Source organism: Gobio gobio (genome assembly GCF_949357685.1).
Source record: "Gobio gobio genome assembly, chromosome: 24".
NCBI classification, from domain to species: domain Eukaryota; kingdom Metazoa; phylum Chordata; class Actinopteri; order Cypriniformes; family Gobionidae; genus Gobio; species Gobio gobio.
The window spans coordinates 34,645,595-34,668,939 of record NC_137120.1 but is presented as its reverse complement, the minus strand read 5'-3'; the positions used below and the strand labels follow the sequence as shown (position 1 = coordinate 34,668,939).

Below are 23,345 nucleotides of genomic sequence, written 5' to 3'. Positions count from 1 at the left end.
CTAAAGTTAGTCCAAAATGCAGCTGCTAGAGTTCTTACCAGGTCAAGAAATGACGATCATAAAACCCCAATTTTATCATCTACACTAATTAACTATTAAGTTCTGCATCAATTACAATGTATTGCTACTAACTTGCAAAGCTCTAAATGGTTTAGCTCCTGTGTATTTAACTGATCTTCTATCGCCCTGCAATCCATCAAGCTCTTTAAGGTCACAAAACTCTGGGCTTTTGGTTGTTCCTAGGATATCTAAGTCCACTAAAGGAACTTGAGTGATTCGCATTTGGCTCTGAATCTCTGGAATAGCCTTCCTGATAATGTTCTGGGTGCAGACACACTCTCCCAGTTTAACTCTAGATACATCAAGACATCTCTTTATCCAAGCATTCACACAATGCCTCTCATAACCTTGCACTCCACTTATCAGATCAAATGCACATGCTGCTTGAAATGTTATGAACAGCAGCTACGCTACTCATTTTCCATTTGCTTTTTTAGAAATTACGCCAGCTACAGTTTGGATCCAGCCTCTTAGGAAGATTTCAGAAGACCTAACACCTGTGAAGAGATGACGCCAACTCCGAATCAACATACGCAACTGACAAATGTTCTATATATTGTAATTATTATGATCACAACTTGTAATAATTGCTTTAATGAGCTCATTGTTTCTGCCTAAATGAACACATGATTGATGTTAGCTATAATGCATGATTTGTATTATCTCAGAACTGTACATTTCTGGCATACGGACATTACTTTGACACAGTCACTAGAGATGCGCGGATGGGCTATTATTTCATCCGCAACCGCATCACAAAACTCATCATCCGTCCGCCATCCATACGCACCAACGTTTTTGACCAATTTTCAAAACCGCACCCGCCCGCCATCCGCTGATTGGGCGATGCAAGGCGCTGCTGATGACAGCCGCGAGACTAGAAAGCTCTCCGAATATCAGCAGTGAACTCCGTCTCCGATCGGCGCACAGGGACAATAATAAATAAATAGCCTAAATTAAACGCACTGTACTGCACAATATTTTCATTGTAGCCTAATATAAAACGCATTTTGGCACATCATTTCAACATGCTGCTATTTAGCCTACTACTAAATGTCTATTTCACTTAATTTTTTAGCAAATAGATAGAAAGCTTGAATAAAATAACAAGTCATTTACATTATAGGCTAATAATGTTCACATTTGTAGTTGTCCATAACAACCCCAAAAACGTACCTGCTTGCCTTGCACATCTAATTAATGGGCACAGTTTTTCGACTATTGGATGTAGGTATAGTCAGATAACAATATTTAACAATGTACACATATATTTTTAATATGACTGGTTCAACCGCCCGCCACCCACCTGAATTTAATTAAAATATTATTTTTCGTCACGTCATCCGCCCGATCCCGCGGCTGTAACCGCCAACCGCGCATCTCTAACAGTCACCTCTGATAACAGATAAACTGTCATTTTCTGTAAAGCTACTTTAAAACGATATGTATTGTGAAAAGCACCCTACAAAAATGTGGCTAGAGCAAACTGACTTGTCTTAAAAGAGACTTTGATTACCTCCAATGATCTACTAATATTGTAAATCAAAGCGAGGAGGACATTAAAAAGAGTCCTAGTCCCAGCTGGCACTGATTTTGTCCCCGGCGAGCGCAGGCATGTACGCGGGCAGGCAAAAGAGGCCAAGTGTATTGCTGGAGGAGTTATGACAGGGCCAGGGAACCGGTGAAGGATGTGGCACATCTGACTACAGCTCCAGCACCATCTGTCAGCCTGGCAAAATCACTCATAAGCAGGTTACAGCTACGGCCTCCTGCAAGCCCTCGCTGCCTCTTATCTACACCCTGAGTGACCCGGCAGAGGGCAGAGTGGGTTATGGAAGGACATGCATGAATCATGATGCACGATATTGCGGAGACCACCTTCAGAAGCAAGACGTTAGAAGACCTCACCATCATGGATGGGACGTTAAATGGTGAAACACATTTGAGGAACACCGGTATTCACCTAACTGGTAAGGCAAAACCTTACACAAATAGATTGTAAAATCTAAAGATTGCTAAAAGTAAAAAAGAAAATAAATATTTGTTCTAAATCACGAAACCAATCTTGGCCATCCAAAAAGTATTAAAAGTGATACACATCAAGTTCAGGCAGTGGTTTGAGTGTGCTTTTGTAAAAAAAAAAAAAAAACAGTTTGGGTTGAGTTAGTTTGTATGTGTGTTGGTTGATATTGGGACAGCTGGAGCCAATGGGCCATGGGAATACACTCATCATGAATATTCAGGCCCAGCCTCTGGAAGAAACAGCCGCCAGAGTGATGTCACATGTTCTAACAGTTGTGCGAGGCCACTTTCTGGGTCTGCTGGAGGACTGCATATCAAAAAGAGAGAGGGAAATGATGGAGATATACTTGCAATGTTCCTCTTTTGTCATTTTTTTCTAGATTAGATTAGATTAGATTCAACTTTATTGTCATTACACAAGTACAAGTACAAGGCAACGAAATGCAGTTTAGGTCTAACCAGAAGTGCAATAGCAGCAAGTGCAGGATATACAATGGTTGCGTAAGTGCAGGACATAAAAATGTTCTGAATATATATAAATATGTATAAGTAGAGAGATGGTTATTACTATAAGTAGAACTGAATTTACAGATGAATATATACAGTGAATAAATATACAGATGGCTATTACTATAAACAGAATTTACAGGTGAATATGTACTAGAATATAATATATAATGTTATTTTCTGATCTACTGTACAAGCTCCATAGCTCCACCTAGCATTTTTTTTTCTATGGTAATAACTGTAAAATGTGAAGTATAACTAATGATAAAATATTAAAAAAAGGAGTATGTTAAATAACATGTAGGCTAAATTGAGAAGAAAAAAAACGTGAATCATCTATAGACGCATTTGAAACTGCACATCCTTAAATTAAATAATGCATCATGATATAGTTAACTTTAGTTTCCCTGAATAATCTTTTCCACGCATCTTTATCTGGGAATGTTGTACTGCGAGCCCCGGAGCAAGTTCCCAAAACACTGTTTCAGGGTTAAATAAAGTTCCAAAAACAACTTTTCCCTTTAATATTACAACTATACCGTTCACTCCCATTACCAATGGGAATAAAGACAAATCCTCATTTGGCTGACCAGATGTTCCAACAGCCAGCAACAACTGTCTGCGAAACCTGCCGTTCCTCAAGAGATGCTCAAAGATCACAGATGCATCATCTGTTCTCAACAACAGGAAAACAATAGCATATTTTTAAATACTCGAAAATGAAACAATTAAAATATCACCCTATGGTCCCAGTTTAACAACAAAAACGAATGCTTCCCTTTATGTTTAAAAGAACTTCTCGCAGGGCATGTGAAAAATAGAAAAGCATCAGGTTGTGTTTATTGGTACGGCAAATTCAGCTCAATTTTATTTTCCGGTTTTCTTCATGGTGTCCGAGTCATCGACGCAACATGAGCCAAATCTGTTTCGGGAAACGTCTGTGTCATGGAAGTGATGTAGAGCGCAAAGCAGATGGGATAGATTAATTAGCCAATGTATGTTTAAGAAGAAAGGTATTTATTTGCGTGAGTGGCCAGGGGCCGGAATTAAAAGACCTGAAAAGAAATAAGGGACAGGCCAGTCGATCTTTTTTGGGATCTCTATGAAACCAGCGTTTTCACAAGCTAGGAGCTATCAGGTTGCAACTTAAAGTGGTTTCAGGGAAATCATAAATAAATAAGAATAAAATAGGCAATCTGGAGCAGAGGAAAGCTCTTTGTTTACTGGCTGCTCAGGGGACCTGAAACGGACCCTCCGAATAAATAAATACAACCGCTACAGGAAGTTCAGCTGCTTCCCCTCAGGTCCAGTTTAGTTTTATTAGCTACAGTCCTGTAAAGATACTAAACAGCGACTGGCTCCCCTCCTTTCTCTCTCAGTCCTGCACGTGTACTTGCCCCACCGCATGCTCCAATACACCATTGCCACGCTCAATACAAGCCTGTAGAAATCATAAACATCCTCCCTCTGAAGAGATCGTGCAGACATACTTTCTCCAGGTGCACCTCAGACAACAGCCAACTAATCAGCACTGGAGTGTTGCTACCTTCCCTTCCCTGTGTGGGCAGACCTGATCAAAACATACAATTCTGTCAGCATTTACTCACTCTCATGTCGGTCCAAACCAACAGTCAAAAGGTGAAGAATATCCTGGCCAATCTTTTAAATATAATGAAAGTGAACAAGAACTAGACCAAGCTCCGAAATGTCAAAAAAACATTAAAGTGGTTCATTCAACTTGTGGACTATAGGCTCTGTTTACACCTGGTATTAACAGTCCCTCCAGAAAAACGCGATTATGCGATCGCATGATTTAATGCATAATCAGCAAAAGTTCGCATATTAATGCGGGGGCCGCATTTTTTCAAATACGCCGCACTTTCGCCGCGTAAATTGCTTATTTCCGCATGCAAAATATGCGCGGCTAGCATGATTTCATAATCTCCGCATTTTCGTTACAAAAAAAGTCATATATATTAGCAGAAAGTTGAAAATTCTTTGTTTACTTCACACAAGAGTGTGAAATAAATTGCACGCCATTTCCCACTATTGTCATGGGAACGTTTTGAAGTGACGTAATTACCCGACGTGAACGTCATCGAAAAGCTGCAAACCCTGTGGTAAAACCATAGATATCGGTGAAACCATGATGAAGCATGCAAATTCCCATTTGCCAACAAAATAACAGCAAAAGACTGCGCAAAGGAGTTTCACGGTGTGTTGACCGATTTCAAAACACGGCATCATGAAGCTTCGAAGCGTTATGAATCAGTGAGTCGATTCAGCGGTTTGGATCGCCAAAGTCACGTGATTTCAGCAGTTTGACACGCGATCCAAATCATGAATCGACTCGCTGATTCCTAACGCTTCGAAGCTTCATGTTGCTGTGTTTTGAAATCGGTCATCACTATACAAGTAGGTTTTTTATGTAGGTTTTTTTTGCGCACAAAAACTATTATCGTTGCTTCATAAAGTTATTGTAGAACCACTGTAGTGAGATGGACTTTGTAACGACGTCTTTAGTGGCTTTTATGGGTCTTGAGAGTGTAAAATACATTGGGCCAATGGAGGCCTTTCTGAGCCATCGGATTTACACAAAAATATCTTCATTTGTGTTCCGAAGATAAACGGAGGTCTTACGGGGAAGTCATTAATGACTGATTTTTCATTTTTGGGTGAACTAACCCTTTAAGAGATTGCACTTTGTGCACTGGAAGCACTCAAATGTCTGTTTTGTATAGCTACCTCTGTAAAACAGGAAGTTATTTATTCATTTTTTCAGAAGTTGTAGCATATTCCTTTTGTAAAGCTACAGAACTTGTTTGACTCAATGTTTTGTAAATTTGAGCCATGTGTTCATTAAGGTCTTCAATAAAACAAGATGAGAACTTAGATATTCCCAGCACTTTCTGTGATGTAGTGCTTTTTTTCTCTTCTTCATCAAACCGCAGTTTTTGCAAGTTCCCACAATTTTATAGCATTTTTTAATAAAACGTGCCGCATAATCAAGGATTTTTGCCCGCAACAATCACAAAAAAAGCTGCATGTATCTGGAAGGACTGTATTAAGATGCGTTTCACAAGTAGACGAGGGAGACACGTTCCCGGTTACACCTGGTGTTTTAATCAGTCTATTTTGTCCACATTCAACCACTTCTGTCCTGATTTCTTCTGGGTCTATGGGCGGGTAAATGTCTGAGCGTTTTCAGATCTTTCAATCTAATGAATGAAATAAGCTCGCGCAATTTACACATGAACGTGTTTGGAACAGCTTTGGTTTCTGCTCTGATAGACCACGCCGAACACTGAGTAGAGTACGTGTTAGAAATCAGGAATAGTGAGAGAACATTGTGCTTGGCACGTTTTTCCTCTTCAAATCAAACTTGGGTCTTCAGCTGACAAAGTTTAAATCCGGTCTCACTAGTGTGCTTCTTATAAGGTTTACACATTAGGTCAGTAGGTGGAGAGTAGGGGCTTTTTTGGCTGTTTGAAAGCATTCAACCACATTCAACACTTCGATCGATTGCTTTTTGATGCGTTTTCAACTACCTCTGGAAGTGGTCGAAAGTGGATCAGCTCAAAACATTTTAGACCCCTTTTACACCTGTATTTAGTGCTGTCCACTTGTGACAGGATTGACGAAAACGCTTCTTAACTCCATTCCCCTCCATTGATGGAAATTTCAGTTAAACGTTATACGGTAGGGGGTGCTATTACACATCTTCGGAAAGAGTACAGAATCTCCGGATCAAAACACATGCAAAGAAGCAGAAACAAGCAATAGCATATGTAATTATATGTATATGTAAAATAACGCGATCACCAACATTAAACAGCATATAAATCAAAACTGCCTAATGTTACTGAATGAAATGTTGACCCAGAACGAGGTATAGGACTGTGCAAGCATTAGTTGTGTTGATGAACTTCATCTACTCCATCTGTGTTTTGATCATCGTTCTGAATTCGATCCAGACATAATGTTAATAAAAAAGAAGCCAGAATAAAACTGGGGGGGGGGGGGGGGGGGGGTGTTTAAAAGCAGATGGTCTGTTTTTTTCTTTTGATATATTGCATGTTCAGATATTCATACAACAAAATATTCTGGGGGTCATGAAAGTTGTGAAAATTATCAAAATTTATAATTAGGAATTAAGAATTAATAATCAGATGTAAACAGGGTCATACACTACAGTTCAAAGGTTTGGGGTCGGTATCTTATGCTCACTAAAGATGCATTAGTTTGAGCAAAATGACAGTAATTTTATGAAATATTACCAACATTTTAAATAAAATAATTCTATTTGAATATATTTTAAAAAGTTATTTTCTCCGGTGATGCAAAGCAGAAATTGCAGCAAAATTACTGTGTCACATGATCCTTCAGAAATCATTCTAATATGATGATTTAGTGCTTAAGAAACATTTATTACTATTATCAATGTTGAAAACAATTGATTATTTTTGTGGAAACCGTGATACTTTTTTTCAGGATTCTTTGATGAATAGAAAGTTCAAAAGAACAGGATTTATGTGAAACTTGTCTTCACTGTCACTTTTTTAATCAGTTTAATGCACCTTAGGAAAAGGTGTTTATTTATTTTTATTTATTATTTAAATAGTACTATTTTATAGATCCAACCTATAATAGGTTTTTACCTATACTATTTTTTACAATGTCCACTCCTAAAATGTTCAATAATATGTGTCCATGTACCTTGAATGTGGGGACAGGGAGAGGAACAAGAGGAGGACAGGTGTGTCAGTGCACAGGTGCCTTTTGAAGGAGGGCACTGGGTGAACAGCTTGCTCTCAGCAGGGGTCCTACAGAAGGAGCAGGTGAAAAGCTATCCCCCTGCACCTCTTTTACAGTGTCTACCTGACACCGCATTGAGCGAGGGGTGAGGAGAAGAGGAAATCAGCCGATGGAGTCGTGAGCAAAGACGCCATCTGGCAAAGGTTTCGGTGGCAAAACTCTGCGAGTTGGGAGAGAAGCCATGCCACGGAAAGGTCAGGTGATAATGATGCCACTATCTTAAAGGATAATGGGCTTAAACATACATATGCATAACAGTTACGCTTAAGAAAAGAAGAAAAAGGACAGTTGGACTTTTTTCTTTTCTTAAGTTTCTTCTTTTCTCATCCTGGCCAGAAGTTTTAGGAAACTGAACACAAACTATTGTTCTCATTTGTACAGCGGGCAAAGTTCATTTATGCACCAGTAGGGGGTACCAAATGCCACAGCATGAAACATTCATATTTATAGACGACGAGGCCCGGACCAACCTGACACACAAATTAGCTCTGGCCAGAGTGAGCAACCGCTCAACCAGAGATCACCAGCTGGACTGGACGCAAGTCCAGATTGACGTTTACAGGCCTGCTAAGCTTCACTGGCTCTCACGTATCATTGGTCTATTATTTAACAAACCTTTTCTTTCTTCCCAAAAGTTTCTCCTTGTGTTAGCGCAAGTCACAGTAATGCTAAGTTTAGATCTTGCTTGAAAACGTCTGATCCGGACAGAGAGGCCCATTTGCCTCCCACCCCCCGCTCTCTGCTGGGACACCTAATCTGGTTCATTAATGCTCCCAGTCGACCATCAGGGCTGGTCTCCCACAGATAGCTCAGATTTCAGCCGTCAGTGGCGCACCTGTGCCATCACCTGCTCTGCACACGTTTAGTGCCGTTATAAAACCAGTATGTAGAGAAATGATTGCTTAAAGTGAGGTATTTTTCATCTCCTCATTGTTGGAAAAATGAAGCAATTATTTAGTGTCCAAGCAAACAGTACACATTCAGCATAGGCGGTACTGCCGAAAAAGGGGGAACATTTGTTCCGGGCCCTGGTTTGAGGGGAATTTAATCGCGATTTCGACTGAGTGATCACAGCGGTAGGCCCTTGATATTGGTCTAGGCTCTGGCTATAGGTTAAAATATTCCAAGTCAATGGGTAAAAGAGCAAAAGAAGAGGATCTTTGTCAGGGGAAGCACATTTAGACACGGGAAGATGGAAACAATTAGAGTTAAATGGGACCTGAGTGTGCCAGCGGATGGCTTGGATTTGCAGTAAGGAGGATTCCGGCTGGGCGCATTGATTGCAAGAGGATGTCTCCACTTAAGAAGGCAACGCCCTCACCTTCTCCAGACCACACCGCAGCATTCAAACTCGGGTATAGAGGGTCTGGCTGCCTCCCAAAAGCCGGATCGTTGAACGCTCTACATTGCTGCTTTACCCATGCAACTTTAAACATGATTAAATCTGGGTTTTTTTGGAGGATCCATTCGATTTCACAAAAGTTTACACTACAAACGACTGGCCCAAAATCAAAAACTTGTTTGTAAGTGTGCCAGTTAAAGAAAAGGAGATTGTTCAAAGTTGTTAGGTAAAGGGAACATGAAAATCTGTGTCTTTTCGAGACTGCCATAGCCCAAAGTGGCCTTGCTCATCCGGACAGATGGGAATCGTCGTTTTGCTCTTTGCAATAAAAAACAGGCATGAAAGAAATACCGCTCAACTGCTATGTGCACATAGACTTGGCAAGCTCTAACTTGGTGTGAATGTGTGCAAAATTATACTTCGGAAGGTCCAACCAGGTCTAGTCCAAATGCTGCACTTATGAGTGCCATAACTTCAGCATATTCCAGCTCTCAACCCTGTGCCCTCCAGCATGGCCCTTGCCAGACAGCAAGAGGACAGCCGGCCCCTCGCTGGCTCGTCCCTGCAAGCATCCCTCGACTGAAAAGGGGGCGACAGAGTTCCTGGATGCATCAGGGCTACAGATGTGCTGCCAGCTTTGCCAGGGGTCACCTTGGAGAGGCCCATGGCAGCTTGTCCCCTGGCTCCAGCTGGCTCTCACTTTAATCTGCCCAAAGAGGGGGAGAAAGATCCAGGCAGGAATACGCCATCTCGTACAGGATAACCCATGTGGATATCGCGTTAACCACTATTTGGTTTAGCACTAAAAAACCTAAATGGGACGCTTGCAGGAGGGATGTTGGCCTCCAGAGATGCCCCCACCAGCTGTTAAGCCTCCCTAGAGTCATGGGGTCAGCAGCACCCCCTGTTGGAAGCATGTGTAACATGGCGACAGGCTCAGGGGGGTCATGAGGTGCCCTGCACCGGGCAGACGTAAGTAATGGGGCCTCCCCGCTAGGAAGGCACAGCTCTGAATCAATTTAATTAGATGGGCGTAGTGGGGTGAGTGGGACAGTTTCAGTTTCAGTTTTTTAACATGAAGGCTGCAAATAACATACGTCCACTATTAGAAACCAATAAACCAAGAGCCTGTGCATTTCATTGATATTTACGCAATTAATGAGTGTTGTTAAAGGGATACCAGACAGTTGACGGTGCCCATATTTTTTGTCCTACAATGGAAGTCAATGGATCCCGTCAACTGTCTGGTTACCGACATTCTTTAAAATAATCTTCTTTTGTGTTCAACAAATACAAGTTTGGAATTGTTCTTCATTTTTGGGTGAACATATCCTTTTAAGAACAACAAAAAGGTGAATGCCTAAAAAACCCTTAACTGTGGTAAAATCATGTCCACCCTCATGGGATGATAGTTATTTTTGCCTAAAATTCAACCTCAGAATGTTTTATATATTACATTGTCATTTTTTATAATTACATATATTTAGGGATGTAACGATACACCTATGCCACGGTTCAGTTCATGTCACGGTTTTGGAGCCACGGTTCGGTTCTGTTTGCTGTGGAGTCATCACACGTTCATGGCGGGCACCAGCAATAATAACACTAGTTATTACTACTAATAATAACAACAGCAGCAATAATTTAGCTTTATACAGTGGCTATAAAGACTGTAGACTAGTCAGAAATAATCTACTAATTTTACCATTGACCATAATGTAAAAAAAAAAAAAAGCACATTTATTTCATAAAAATTGGTAATTTTGTAATGTTGTGGGACATACATACATACTACTTGATGTAGTGGGACATACATCAAGTAATGTCCCACTGTAGCCTACTTGACAAACACATGCTGTATGAATATGACTAATACTGATGAATAAATAGGCCTATAAGTTAAAGATATTAAATAGCAGTTTTTGTTAATACTATAAAGTAGCCACCACACTAATTTAAAAATAAACAAAATAACAAAGTAAAAATAAAGTGGCATTTTGTGGTTATGGAAACAACAGTTACCATGGCGAATACACAATACTTCATGAACTGTTAACGAAACATGAAAACTGCTCCTGATAAACAGAATGCACATCATAACTGCATGCAAATCCTTCCCAGCTTCCCACACGTCGAACCAGTTACGTGATTTATTGGTACTTTACTTTTATTTCATGACTTACAAATTGACATTGTAACATCGCACGCTCGTAGTTTCTCTTGCACTTATAATATACTAGAGTTGTTCCGATTCTGATACTAGTATAGTCACTATATGAGGACACGAACGCATAAACTGTCACTTCATGAGAATTTACTGTTTCATTTGGGAAAACTGTCATATAAGGAACACAGACACTGAAATATCTTCACGGCTACCTACCCGTCAAAATAATAAATAAATATTTAGCTACGTCTCTATGTTATAATAATACGTCTCTACTACTACTACTAATAATAATGCCTAGATGGTTGCTTATTTTTCACTTGTTTTGTTGTAAAGAGATTATTTTCTGATTAATATATATTTTTATATTCCTACATTTATTTGTTGTTGCACTGTTTTTTATACAGTGATATTGTACAACTAAAATGCTTTTTTCAGTTTGCAGTGTTAGATTTGTGGCTGCATTTGAAGTTCTTTTTCGCTTAAGAAAAATAAATAATATTACTGTCAAATGCATGTCAGATAATAAAAATAATGTAATGAATACAGTAGTTCACTGAATGCATTTGTTCATGTTTTATTAAGGGATAAATCTGAAGCACACCATAAAATAATTCTAGCAATTCATACAGGGCTAGTTGTATATATAGCTGTATATGGGTCAAAGACGAAACAGGGGTTTTCAAGCATCAAAAAAATAAATGTGTAATACAGCTTTAAATTTAGTTTTTTCCTGTACATTAGAATGTGTCCTGTTTAATTTTATATTTTCTTAGCCAAAAATAATGACTATCACACATTTTTTTACCATGATTTACAGAAGACACCCACTAAAATGTCATTCAGTGTAACAATATTTATGTATCAGAAAATCTTATTAGGCATATTTAAAACAGGAATCATTTGATGGCATATTAAAAGACTCTATTTAAGTATCAAAGTCCAGCCCACAAATACTAATTAATTGTAATTTTTAAATCTTTATACTTTGCCACTATCCTTCAAACCACTAGGTTTACCCATTTGCCAGCAAGAAGTTTTTGTAAGGAAGTGAAAATCATTTAAAATATAATAAAATTTTGTATGATCAAATTATTTTATATATTTTAATGATTACAGGTTAGAATAAGTATATTGTTTAATTTTTTACATAAATATATATGTTACACTGAATGAAAAAAGCATTACCCTGAATAATGAAACTTCTACTTCAGCTTATATTGCAGGCCATAAGCTGGCCATCTATATCAAAAAGTGAGCTTGACCAGTAAAGTTAATCACAACATCTACTTATTTTTTAAAAATTCTAACAATATAATTTTTTTTGGCCATTTCACTGAATGACGTGCGGGTTTTGTAACTTAGGATACCACACCATGAAAATGTGGAATTATCAAATATTTAAGAGTAATGAATTCACTTTTCTGCTGCACCACATGGTCTTCAGGGGGCCTTTTGATGATGTCACAGACTGTCGAATGACTATCTGTTTATTATATGATTTCAGAATGGCTTCTTGATACTGTTACACTGAATGATCTCTTACAAACTGGATTTTTGGGACAAAAGTCCCCTGATTATTTAAATACTTAAAAAAATAAGTAAGACATAGTCCTTTTAATATAACACAGCCAACACATATTTGAAAATGCCAAGAAAACAAATATATTTTTTTACTTGTTATTTTATACATTTATTTAAAGATGTAATGGCAAAATCAAAGTCCGGACCATTACGCTGAATGACAATTTTACACTTTATTCAATTTTAACATTATTTCCCCTAAATGTTGACATTTTATTTTGACAAAAGTTATTTGAAATGGTAAAGTAGACAGTTTACTTGCATTTAACATGTTTTTTATGTATATAAAATGACTTTTGTAAACATAATTTGATGCGGACACCAAAATTGTGACGTCTCGTCTTTGACCCATATACAGATACACACCCAGGTATCTGATCAGTACTCGGTATCGGCTGATACCCTGAGCCCAGGTATCAGAATCGGTATCGGGAAGGGAAAAAGGGTATCAGAACATCTCTATAATATACGGCGTGATAGGGCACAAGAGTGTGCGCTACGAGTGCAGTATAACGGTTGACAGGACAGGAAAGCGGTTTTCTGAGGTGAGAGAGATTTTTTTATTTTGTAATAAGCTACGAAAATGACGATGTTGCTGGGACTCCAAGGTAGCATTTTGGGGAAACTGGTTCTCTTTGTCCTTCCACCATGCTGCAACTTGAGCGATCACCCAAGTGACGTGACATGCACTTGGAAGACAAAAGTTAGTGTATACTTAGTAAATAATATTATTCTAATAATATTTAGTAAAATACAGCTCTTATTAGTTGTTAAAAGGGTACAAATGACTATTTAATCTAAAGTCAAGGAAGAAAAAATATTTTGTGACATAAGGTTAAGTGAGAGCTGGGCTGGGGCAGCAGGGGGCGGGGCGCGCTCAGTTTGACATGAGAGTATCGCGGTTCAAACCGTGGGTGGTGTATCATGTTTTTTTCGGTTCGGTTTGAATATCGTTACTTAATAAAAAACATTATTTGTAACATCTAATTCATTCCACAAAAATGACAGTGTCACCTGTGTATCAGGTGGACAGTTTTTGAACAGGTAGACAGTGTGCAAGTGACATATCTCTGACCTTTCGAAAGTAGGCCAATTCTCTCATTATCTGGCAACAAGCAATGTTTTCCAGAGGTGATTGCAGTGGTGGTCTTATCATATTTAATCTCCTGATTTCAGTGACATCTGTCCATACTGCCTCTCTCACATGCAGGCACTCTCTCTGTCCTCTGTATGTCCTGTCTCCATGAGCATCGTCAGCCGACAAACACACTCATCTCTGATCATTCGCTGAACAGTAATCTCGCCTAATCCATCTAGATATTTTTAATGAATTAAGTGGCAATCTAGATTTTATTTTCAGTAACCATCCACTCATCTGATTGATCGTGAAATCAGGCCCTACATCAGACAGATGAGTTTTAAATTCCTATAAACACGTCTAAAAGGTCGTAATTAAACTAGGACACAGGGACATTAAACTACTAAAAAGAAAAAAATATATATAATTACAGTCGCAGGCTGAATTGTGCGTCCACCTCTTATGCTTTTACACACTGACGTGTGTTACACCCAGCTTAACCGGCTGTGCACCCAACAAATGCAGTTCATATTTCATGGTTTTGTGCATGAACTGAGTCAAAGGCCAAACACCCCTCACATGTTTTTGCCACAGCTTAAGTGGGAACATACAGTACTCGGCCTTCACAACCAGAGGAAATTACAAATTCTGTGGAGGACACCAGTATGGCACAATCAGAGCATTATGTGAGCACAACACTTAAGCAACATTTAAAAATGAGTTGGATATTAAAGCATCAGATAATATAGCCTATAATTATAGCATATTATTATAATATTCATGTTATGTTTACATTACATAAATAAAGTAGCAAGTGGTATTTCAAAATGCATACACTTTAAGCTAATTAATTAAATAAAAACAATGTATATTCAAATAAAACATAGTTTATAATACAGTTAAATTATAATTTAATATTTATATAATGTTTATATTATATGAATGTCAGTGCATTAAAAAAATCTAACTAAGTGGTATATTTAAAATAAAATTAATAAATGGACAGATTAAAAATTTAAATTATTAGATAATTTAAGATAATTTAGACAATTCATTATTAGACAATTTAAGCGCTGTGGAATGAATTATATACTACAAAAACATAATTTTAATAAAAGAAAATTACAATGTAATAAATAAAACATTCTGGAGTTGAATTTCAGGCAAAAACACTTCCAAAAAGAATTTTGAAGGTTTTAAAAAAATATATATAATTAATATAATATAATATAATATAATTAATATAATATAATTAATATAATATAATATAATATAATATAATATAATATAATATAATATAATATAATATAATATAATATAATATAATATAATATAATATAATATAAAATCAGATGTACCATTTAAAATTGACAAAATATTGTGACAATTTGCGGTTGTCAAATATTAGTGAAACATGTCCATAGTTTCTTCGTCCACAAAAAAAAAACATTACAATAAAAAAATGGCTCAGAAAAGTGAAGTTAGATCTGAGAAAATGCACTTACATTTCTTTGCAAATGCCACTTGGAAAGATCAAACGCAATGAAATGTATTCATTTTTAAGTGTGGCTTAAGTGTCCAAATACATTTTGGTGCCACTGTCTATTTCATCATGATTGCTAATATGATAAATATCAATGCCAGGTACTTGATGACTTATTTTAGTCAATTTCAAGACATTTTAGTCCTGCAAGCAAACATCACGCACTGTGACTTCTACAACGGAAGGCGAGGTTCAGTGGCTACGAACTATGGTCATAAATCAAATTCAATAAATTGAATGTTTGGACATCACTTCGTCAGATATTTTGGAGCAGGTGAGTGTGGTGGTGCTGTTAGAGACTAGGAGGGATAATAGCTCTGGCCGTGATCCAGTGATACCAGTGAAGCCCCGCACCCACAAATACTACCCATGTTCCCCCTTCAATTGGCGACTTACACCTTTTTTTGGCAGCAAAACGGTGGGTGGCTGGAGACCAAGATGAAGGCTATGGAGGAAAAAAAAAATTATTTCTCACCCCCCTAACACACACACACGTACACACAGATACAGACGCAAAAATACCCCTCCAAATACCAGATGGTGTTTTTGGAATCTGTTTTCTTTTTTTCGTGACAAAAAAAAAGACAACTCCCAAGGAACACGCATTCTGCATACTTGTGTACGGAGCCATACAACCGATGCTGCGTTCGTGGAAAGACGAGTATCAAGTGAGACATGACAGCGAAAACTTTATAAACAAACTGATAATTGCGGCTTGGAGAACAAGAAAAGTAGAAAAGACAAGTAGAAAAAAGTGCGATGAGAGACTTTGGTTCAGGCCATAATTGGTAAATAAATGGCTGAGTGCCATGGCACAATCCATACCTGGTTTAGAAACTCCTCAGAGACTGATATCAACCTTTCGAAAACATCAAGCCTGTATATGAAAAAGTACTGAAAGGAAGATGTGCACTGGAAAAGTCACTGGATGTAGTTACATCATGCATAATTGGGTATAAATGACATAAAACCAAACAGTTGTCGATCTTTCTACTGGATTAAAACCGAAAGATCTTTCACTGTTAAAAAATAATGCTTCCAAAAAAGGAGATGTTCACAGCGATGCCATTGAAGAACCATTAATGGTTCCCCGAAGAACTTTTCAGCTAACAGATCTTAAAGAACCATCATTTTTTTCTTAGTGTGAAGAACCATTTTAAAAAATCTAAAAGGTTCTACATGGATCCACAGATGCCAATAAAAAGCCTTTATTTTTAGGAGTGTACCTAAACTCTCTAAAAGAAGCATCTGAAGGGAGCATCTTCAATCTTATTGTCCCAAACAAGGCAAGAAAAAGGCACCAGACTGGCCCAAAGACCCAGCTGTCTTGGCCAGTAGCCATAGATCTCAAGGGAGAGAAAAAGAGAGGGGCAGATAGAGAGCGAGAGAGTACGAGGAAAGCGAGGGACTTGGGCGAAAGAGCGACAGAGAAGGGGAGGGGTCTGCCCTGCCGAGAGTGGCGTTCCACACAGAGCCATGCCAGGAATAGAAAGGGGTCCTTTTTCTCACATAGCGACCCCTAACCCCCACTAGACAGCAGGGATTTCACACGCATCTCTTCCACACAATTGATCCTTTCATTCCACAGCATAGACACACAGACACGGGCTTAGATCGAAGAGAGGGGGAGGTAGGGAAGGTAAAAGGGAGACAACAGGACGAACCGTCTCACAAACAGCTTTGATAGCATCAGGTCAAATATAGACGAACACAGACACTTTGCGTGTATGGGGAGGACTGTTTTATGGCAGTTGGGCCAAATCGTCCTTAACGCTCGCTCTACATGCTTAGAAAAGGCCATTTGGCCTTGGCAAGGGTATAGGTGTCACATGGCAGTGACAGCCCGGCCACTGGGAGCAGCCATCAACCTGTCTATGTCGCTATAATGGAGAAATGTAGCACATTATACATTTAATATGCATAATGAGTATAATAGGTTTCAGTGCAAAAAGCTTAAACATTTATACAAATTTCATTTATGAGATTAATTATATTAGTATTATTTATGTTGGATATAATAGCCTTCATTATATACATACATACAGTATGCACGCTATTCTTAAAATAGTCATTGATGTAATTTCTTCTAAAACTTTTGGGAGAAAGAATGTCGATCTCAAAAGGAACAACAGAGGAAATCCAACATGAAGCACCTATTTTTGAAAAACATTGCAAAACGGTCCAGCATATTTGATAAGACACAAAGGTTTCTAAGTTAATATCTTGAACCGACTCCAAATTCAGCTTCCTTTACTTCCTCTGTTGTTTTCTTTTTCCCTTTTTTTTTGAACCACAGAGCCACATCCAAATCTGATCCTCGTTTCTTCGCATCTCTTGATGGAAAGCCAACAAAACAATCGTGTGCCAAGTGCGAGCTTGAGAGAATGCTAAAATTCACCTGTCAATATTCTCAGAGCCCATCACTGCATTCATTTATTTCAACACGCATTTCACAGCTTCTGGCAGTTTTGATATGGGGGGATCTATATGCATAAATGAAAACAAGTAACAAAATGAGCTCTTGGAACCGGGCATGAAAGCTCATGAAGCAGATATACATCACATCACAAAAGAGGCAAAAACACCCTCAGGCACATTTTCTACAAAGACATTAAACATATGAACGGATATTAGAGACTTTGCTTAAGTCAAGCTCAAGTCTCCAAAGTTAAAAACTACTCCGAAATCAGAATTCTTTGCAAGACTGCCTACTGTGTGTGTGTGTGTGTGTGTGTGTGTGTGTGTGTGTGTGTGTGTGTGTGTGTGTGTGTGTGTGTGTGTGTGTGTGTGTGTGTGTGTGTGTGTGTGTGTGTGCGTGCGTGCGTGTGTGTGTGTGCTCAAATACACTGTAAAATGTGTTGTTTCAACTTTAAAAAGTAAGTGTTCGTGCTGCCTTAAAATTTTACGTTTAGTCAACTCAAAAATCCAAGTTGTCACTTAGTACCACTTCACATTTCAAGTTGACTAAACTTAAAGTTAAAGGGATAGTTCACCCACAAATTAAAATCATCCCATAATTTACTCGCCCTCAAGCCATCCTAGATATATATGACTTTTCTTCTTTCAGACGAATACAATCGGAGATATATTAAAAAAATGTCCTGGCTCTTCCAAACATTATAATGGCAGTGAATGACAGCCCAAAATTAAGCACAAAAAAGTGCATCCATCCATTATAAAAGTATATCCATACGGCTCCAGGGAGTTAATAAAGGCCTTCTGAAGTGAATCAATGGGTTTGTGTAAGAAAAATATCCATATTTATACCGCCTTCCATATTCAACTTACGCAGAAAGTGACTTCATCGTTGCGCCAGTTGTATACGGAAGGCAACCCGCCGGGAGCTAGCTATTTTACTTTATAATGTGTTAAATATGGATATTTTTCTTACACAAACCCATCGATTCACTTCAGAAGGCCTTTATTAACTCCCTGGAGCCGTGTGGAGCACTTTTATAATGGGTGGATGCATTTTTTTGGGCTTCAAATTTTGGACTGCCGATCACTACCATTATAAAGCTTGGAATAGCCAGGACATTTTTAATTTAACTCCGATAAGGAAGTCATATACACATAGGATGGCTTGAGGGTGAGTAAATCATTGGGTAACTATCCTTTTAAGGCAGAATGAACACTTACTTTTTAAGTGGAAACATTTTTTTTTTTTTTTTTTTTTACAGTGTATTAAGTGAAAGAACAAACATTTGATAGGGCTGAATTGCTTTTTTAAAGGTGCTGCTCGGTCACCCATTGACAAATTAATTCCGACTCCATCAGGTGGGCGGTGAGTCATTCAGGGCTGGTAACGGAAAGCACATTAACAGATTGAGAGTCACTGAACACTCAGTGTGTGCCCTGAGCACCAGCCCAGCTCTGGAGGTCTGAGCGAGTGGGATAGAGAAGCTGCTCCCTCGCTTCAGGGCTCGGCCTGGAAGTCCCAGAGCAGAGACACTGAGAGAGCATGCGGTGCTCAGGAAGTTCAAGCAGACAATTTTAATCCTCCAATTTCCTCCACTCTAATCATTTCTCCGTAGTCCACGGTGGAGGCCAAATTAGAAACATCTTCCATTCCGACATAACACACACTGCCCGGACAACAGGCGGCAAAAATGGGACGTTGTGTAAAACAAAGTGCCACAATAGATTTGTGTCAGGTTTTGTCATGTGGTCCAAGCGCTTTAAAGCCTTGTTACATTACAAAGTGTGTGTGATAAAATAAAACTGCTTTACTAAATAACCTAAAAGTAGGACTACTTTTTTATTGAACTATTTTTTTACAATTAACTCCAGCTAACAATATAGGTTGCTTATTTCACTGGTGAACATTTCCAATATTTTAAAATACAGAATTAAATGACAAAAAATGTGCTTTCAAACCGTTAAATGATTTATCATTATATAATTTGAGTTAAGTAATTACTAATCATTGAGAGTCTTATAAAAAGGTATAATAATCTAAATCCAATATAAGAAATCGCAAATTCATGAATAATTTAGTTTCCATTATACACACTCAAGGTCGCCTTAAGACCTTAATTAACAAGTTTTACATAAGCTGGACGCAATTATATCGCATTATAATTATAAGGTCCCATTCAAAAGCTTCTTCGGTATATTGCAATAACCCCGCTCATATTTAAACAGCACGTGCGAGGAGAATTAACACGGAGGGCTTATGAAAGCTGACAGTGTTTTTGTCTCTCTTTTAACCTAATTTGATCTGTGACGTTAGCGCTGCGGGCGGCATACTCCAGTGGACCCTTACATCAGCGATCATATAATGATTTTATGCCCTCACCCTATTCCCTCCGACTCTCACCCTCAAATTGTGTGCCTCTCGGGGGTGTATGCTCACTGACAAGCAGATTACAGAAGTGCCAATTGTACAAAGGATAAAATCCCATTAGCCCCTTAGGTGGTAAGGGATCCCATCGCAGGAGCATTAGTGCACTGGTGAGTGGACATCACACCCGATCTGGTCCGCCTCTCTGCCCCAAAAGCTCAAGCACCGCAGGAGAACAAGCGGTGTTAATTGCAGCGGGTATTTTAAAACAATGTCTACATGCATGTCGAACATTTAACAAGCTTTATAAAGGATATGGATTATTACGATTTTATCGTCAGTCTCGTCCACATTTTCACTGCCACTGAAAAACTAAACATGTTCTGGCAATCCAACTAAAGAACTGATAGATGCACTAATAAAAAGCCATGTGAAATTTAATAAAAGTGTACATTTTAGTATAAATGTAAACAGGGAGCAGAGTATTGGTTGTCTGGATGTTTCAGGCATTACTGGTCAAGTAAAAGCAGAAAAGGGCAAAGAAATAACGGCTGAGGTCATCACATTTTGATCTATTCATTAAACTACAATTCACTTAAAAATACCTTACAGAACTAATAAAATTCAGTTTTTTTACTTTCAATGTTTTTATCGTTCCTTTTATCCCCTACAAATACTTAAAACAACCATTTGAACTAATGAAAAATGAATGTGATATATTTATTTCACCCAATCAAAATGTTTAATGCTATTTTTAATAGTAGGGGATTTTTATTTAAAAATATATATATAGTTTAAACTTTAAGAGAAAAAGAAAATCTTTAAAAAAAAATCAAGTAATTTTTTAGAACATCTGCAGTTTCAGTTGCAGTTTTTTTGTTGTATTGTTAATATCATCTATTGTTAATACTGATATTAAAATTACTATAATAAAAGAATACTTTTTAAAAGTACTGTAAAATGTATGTCAAGTTCATTTAAAATATAAAAAATAAAGTAATTTTCTCTAACAAGCAAAAAAAAAAAAAACCTTAAAGGTGACCAACGAAAAATACTAATATATTTTGTACCATTTAAAATAGTTATTTGTGTGTGTGTGTGTGTGTGTGTGTGTGTGTACAAACGTCACATTTAATATCAGCATTACCATTAATCTGTGTGGAAACACAATACGGCAGATACAAACACATACAAAATCTTCTGATCTAAACTCGGCCACATGTTGCATAAAAACATTAGTGCAATAACTAATGGCAATTTGAATATGTAAAGTATATTTCAAATTCTCACAATATTTCTGCAAAACCATTTACCAAAGTGAATTTGTGGAATTCCATTTTCAGAATTTTCAGAACTCATTTTATCTAAAGACACTACTATTTTAAGTGGCAAATATTAGCTTTCAGCTTTTAAAAAGCTTAACGTGTACTATATTGAGATTTGCACAGCAAGAAATTCTATATTTTATTAAATTTTAAAATGTTGTCATTAAGTTGCAAAACATATTAAGACAAGAGAAGTGAGTATTGTCACAAGCCAAATTAATACGATTTTAAAGGAAGTGCAATTCTTGATCAACCAAAAAAAATAAAATGCATACCAACTCATCAACTAAATTAAGGACAAACTAAAAGGAATAAAAAAAAAAGTCCCCAAGCAGTTGCACAGACTCACATTCCCGCGGTGCCTCTGCAGCACCTAATGTGTATCGCGGAGACAAATTTGTGCACATTACCACCCTCAACTTCACAGAAACTGCACCGGTCCCATTAAGCCCTCCAACCCAGATACCAGAATATAACATTTCTCTTCCTCTAATCTGAGCGCTCAAGTAGTTTCCCATAAAGGCGGTAAAAGAAACATGCACTCCAGTTTCTCTCTCACCAACTTTCCTCAGCAGTGTCAAACAGAGAGACAAGCTTGTGTGACCCGGGTGAGGGGGGAAAGTGGAAGGAGGGGGAGACACAATTCGAGATCTGAAGTTTATGCTGCCAAATAATACAGTTATTGTTCCCGTGCAACACAACTACCTAGTGTTTAAATTGGCAAAGGAGTGTGTGCAACAACAACAAAAGTTCTTTCGGACACCATAAAGGTTTGTTAAAAAAAACAGCAATTATAATAACGAAGGCAATAATGCTGTTTAAGTTCAAGCAGGGCTAATGAATCATTGCCTAATGAACCCTGGACACTCTGAAAAGCCTTTCATTTACCCGACGCGGCTCATTTGTAACTGCCGGCCACAATAGACTATTGTGAATCCCTACCCCTCCTCATCTCACTGCGATCTACAAACCAGACTTCTTTTTTTTTTTCTCTCCCACTTTCACCTCTCTTCATTTCTGGTGGAGCGACAGTTATGTCAAAGGTTGTCTAGCCTCACTGACCACAACAAGCAAGTTAATCTGCCCCGGCACAGAGTCCGTCTTGTCCCAGAACACTTAGGAGTTTTTTTTCCCCCCTCTCTCCTCTTCATGCTTTAATTGCAGCGACGGAGTGTCATAGCCGAGGAGCGGAGCGCCGACTGAGCACTGAGCGAGCGACCGCGTGCACCACATAACCTCAGTGTAAACAAGGGATTAAAAGAATCGATGCAAGACCTGTCCTGTTTCTCCTTCTTTGGACTCCTGGGCAAAACTTTTCTGTCAAGCGAAAGCGGAAGACGCCGGGGAAGAGGAGAAAAAAACACACGCGGGACGTCTCGTTTGCGGATACGGACTGACAGCAGAAAAGTAATGAATGAATGAGAAATGTCTCTTGTGCGAAAGTGACAAAAGAGCTTTTGTCTCGACGAGGATTTATTTAAAAAGCAAAAAAAACAAGTCAATTGTTATCTGGCATCTTTAACAAAGTGGACAATAAAAGAGGAGTACATAAAAGAAGACAAATGTGACAGGAGCTATTGTGTGGAACAAAACTACAATAAATAAAAAAACTAATTGCCACCAACTGGACAAAAAAGAAAGAGGAGTTTCAAAAAACAAAGTGTGTTCTATGTGCATAAAAACGAAGGAGGGAAGTTTTTCTTAGGGGAAAAAAAAGGTAAAAGAAGAAAAAAAAAAAGGTTCGGTCGCTGCCAACTTACCATCCACCAAGTCCTGGCCGAGATGTCGTAGCAGAGCTGCCATTTGATGGAGCCTTCCGAGGTTTTAGCTGCCATTACGCTGTCAGCAAGCTTCATCTGATGCTAGTGCACTCACCGGAGATAAGACACCTAATTGAGAAAACATTTGCACTGGCATGTTGGGCAACATGTAGCCCACTCCATACCATATGGAATCATGGGTAAAAAAAATCCTTGACAATGAACCAATCTCACGCAGACCCCGTGGCAAGGTGAGCGGCAGTCATCTGCTCACAGAGCGAGCTGTCCTTAAAAAAATACACCACAATGATGAGCCCTTTTTTTCCACATCACTGAGTGCCCGAGGTCCTTTTTTCTCC

The 23,345-nt window shown here is 38.3% G+C and overlaps 1 protein-coding gene across 1 annotated transcript in view; it reads right to left on the bottom strand.

The window, feature by feature from the left end:
- nfia (nuclear factor I/A) overlaps positions 1-23,128 on the bottom strand; it is a 183,825-nt gene extending 160,697 nt beyond the window's left edge. The window contains exon 1 of the mRNA XM_079808021.1: positions 22,987-23,128. Coding sequence (XP_079664147.1) covers positions 22,987-23,082 — 96 coding nt within the window. The 5' untranslated portion in view covers positions 23,083-23,128. The remainder of the gene's footprint in view (positions 1-22,986) is intronic.
- Between the last annotated feature and the right edge of the window lie 217 nt (positions 23,129-23,345).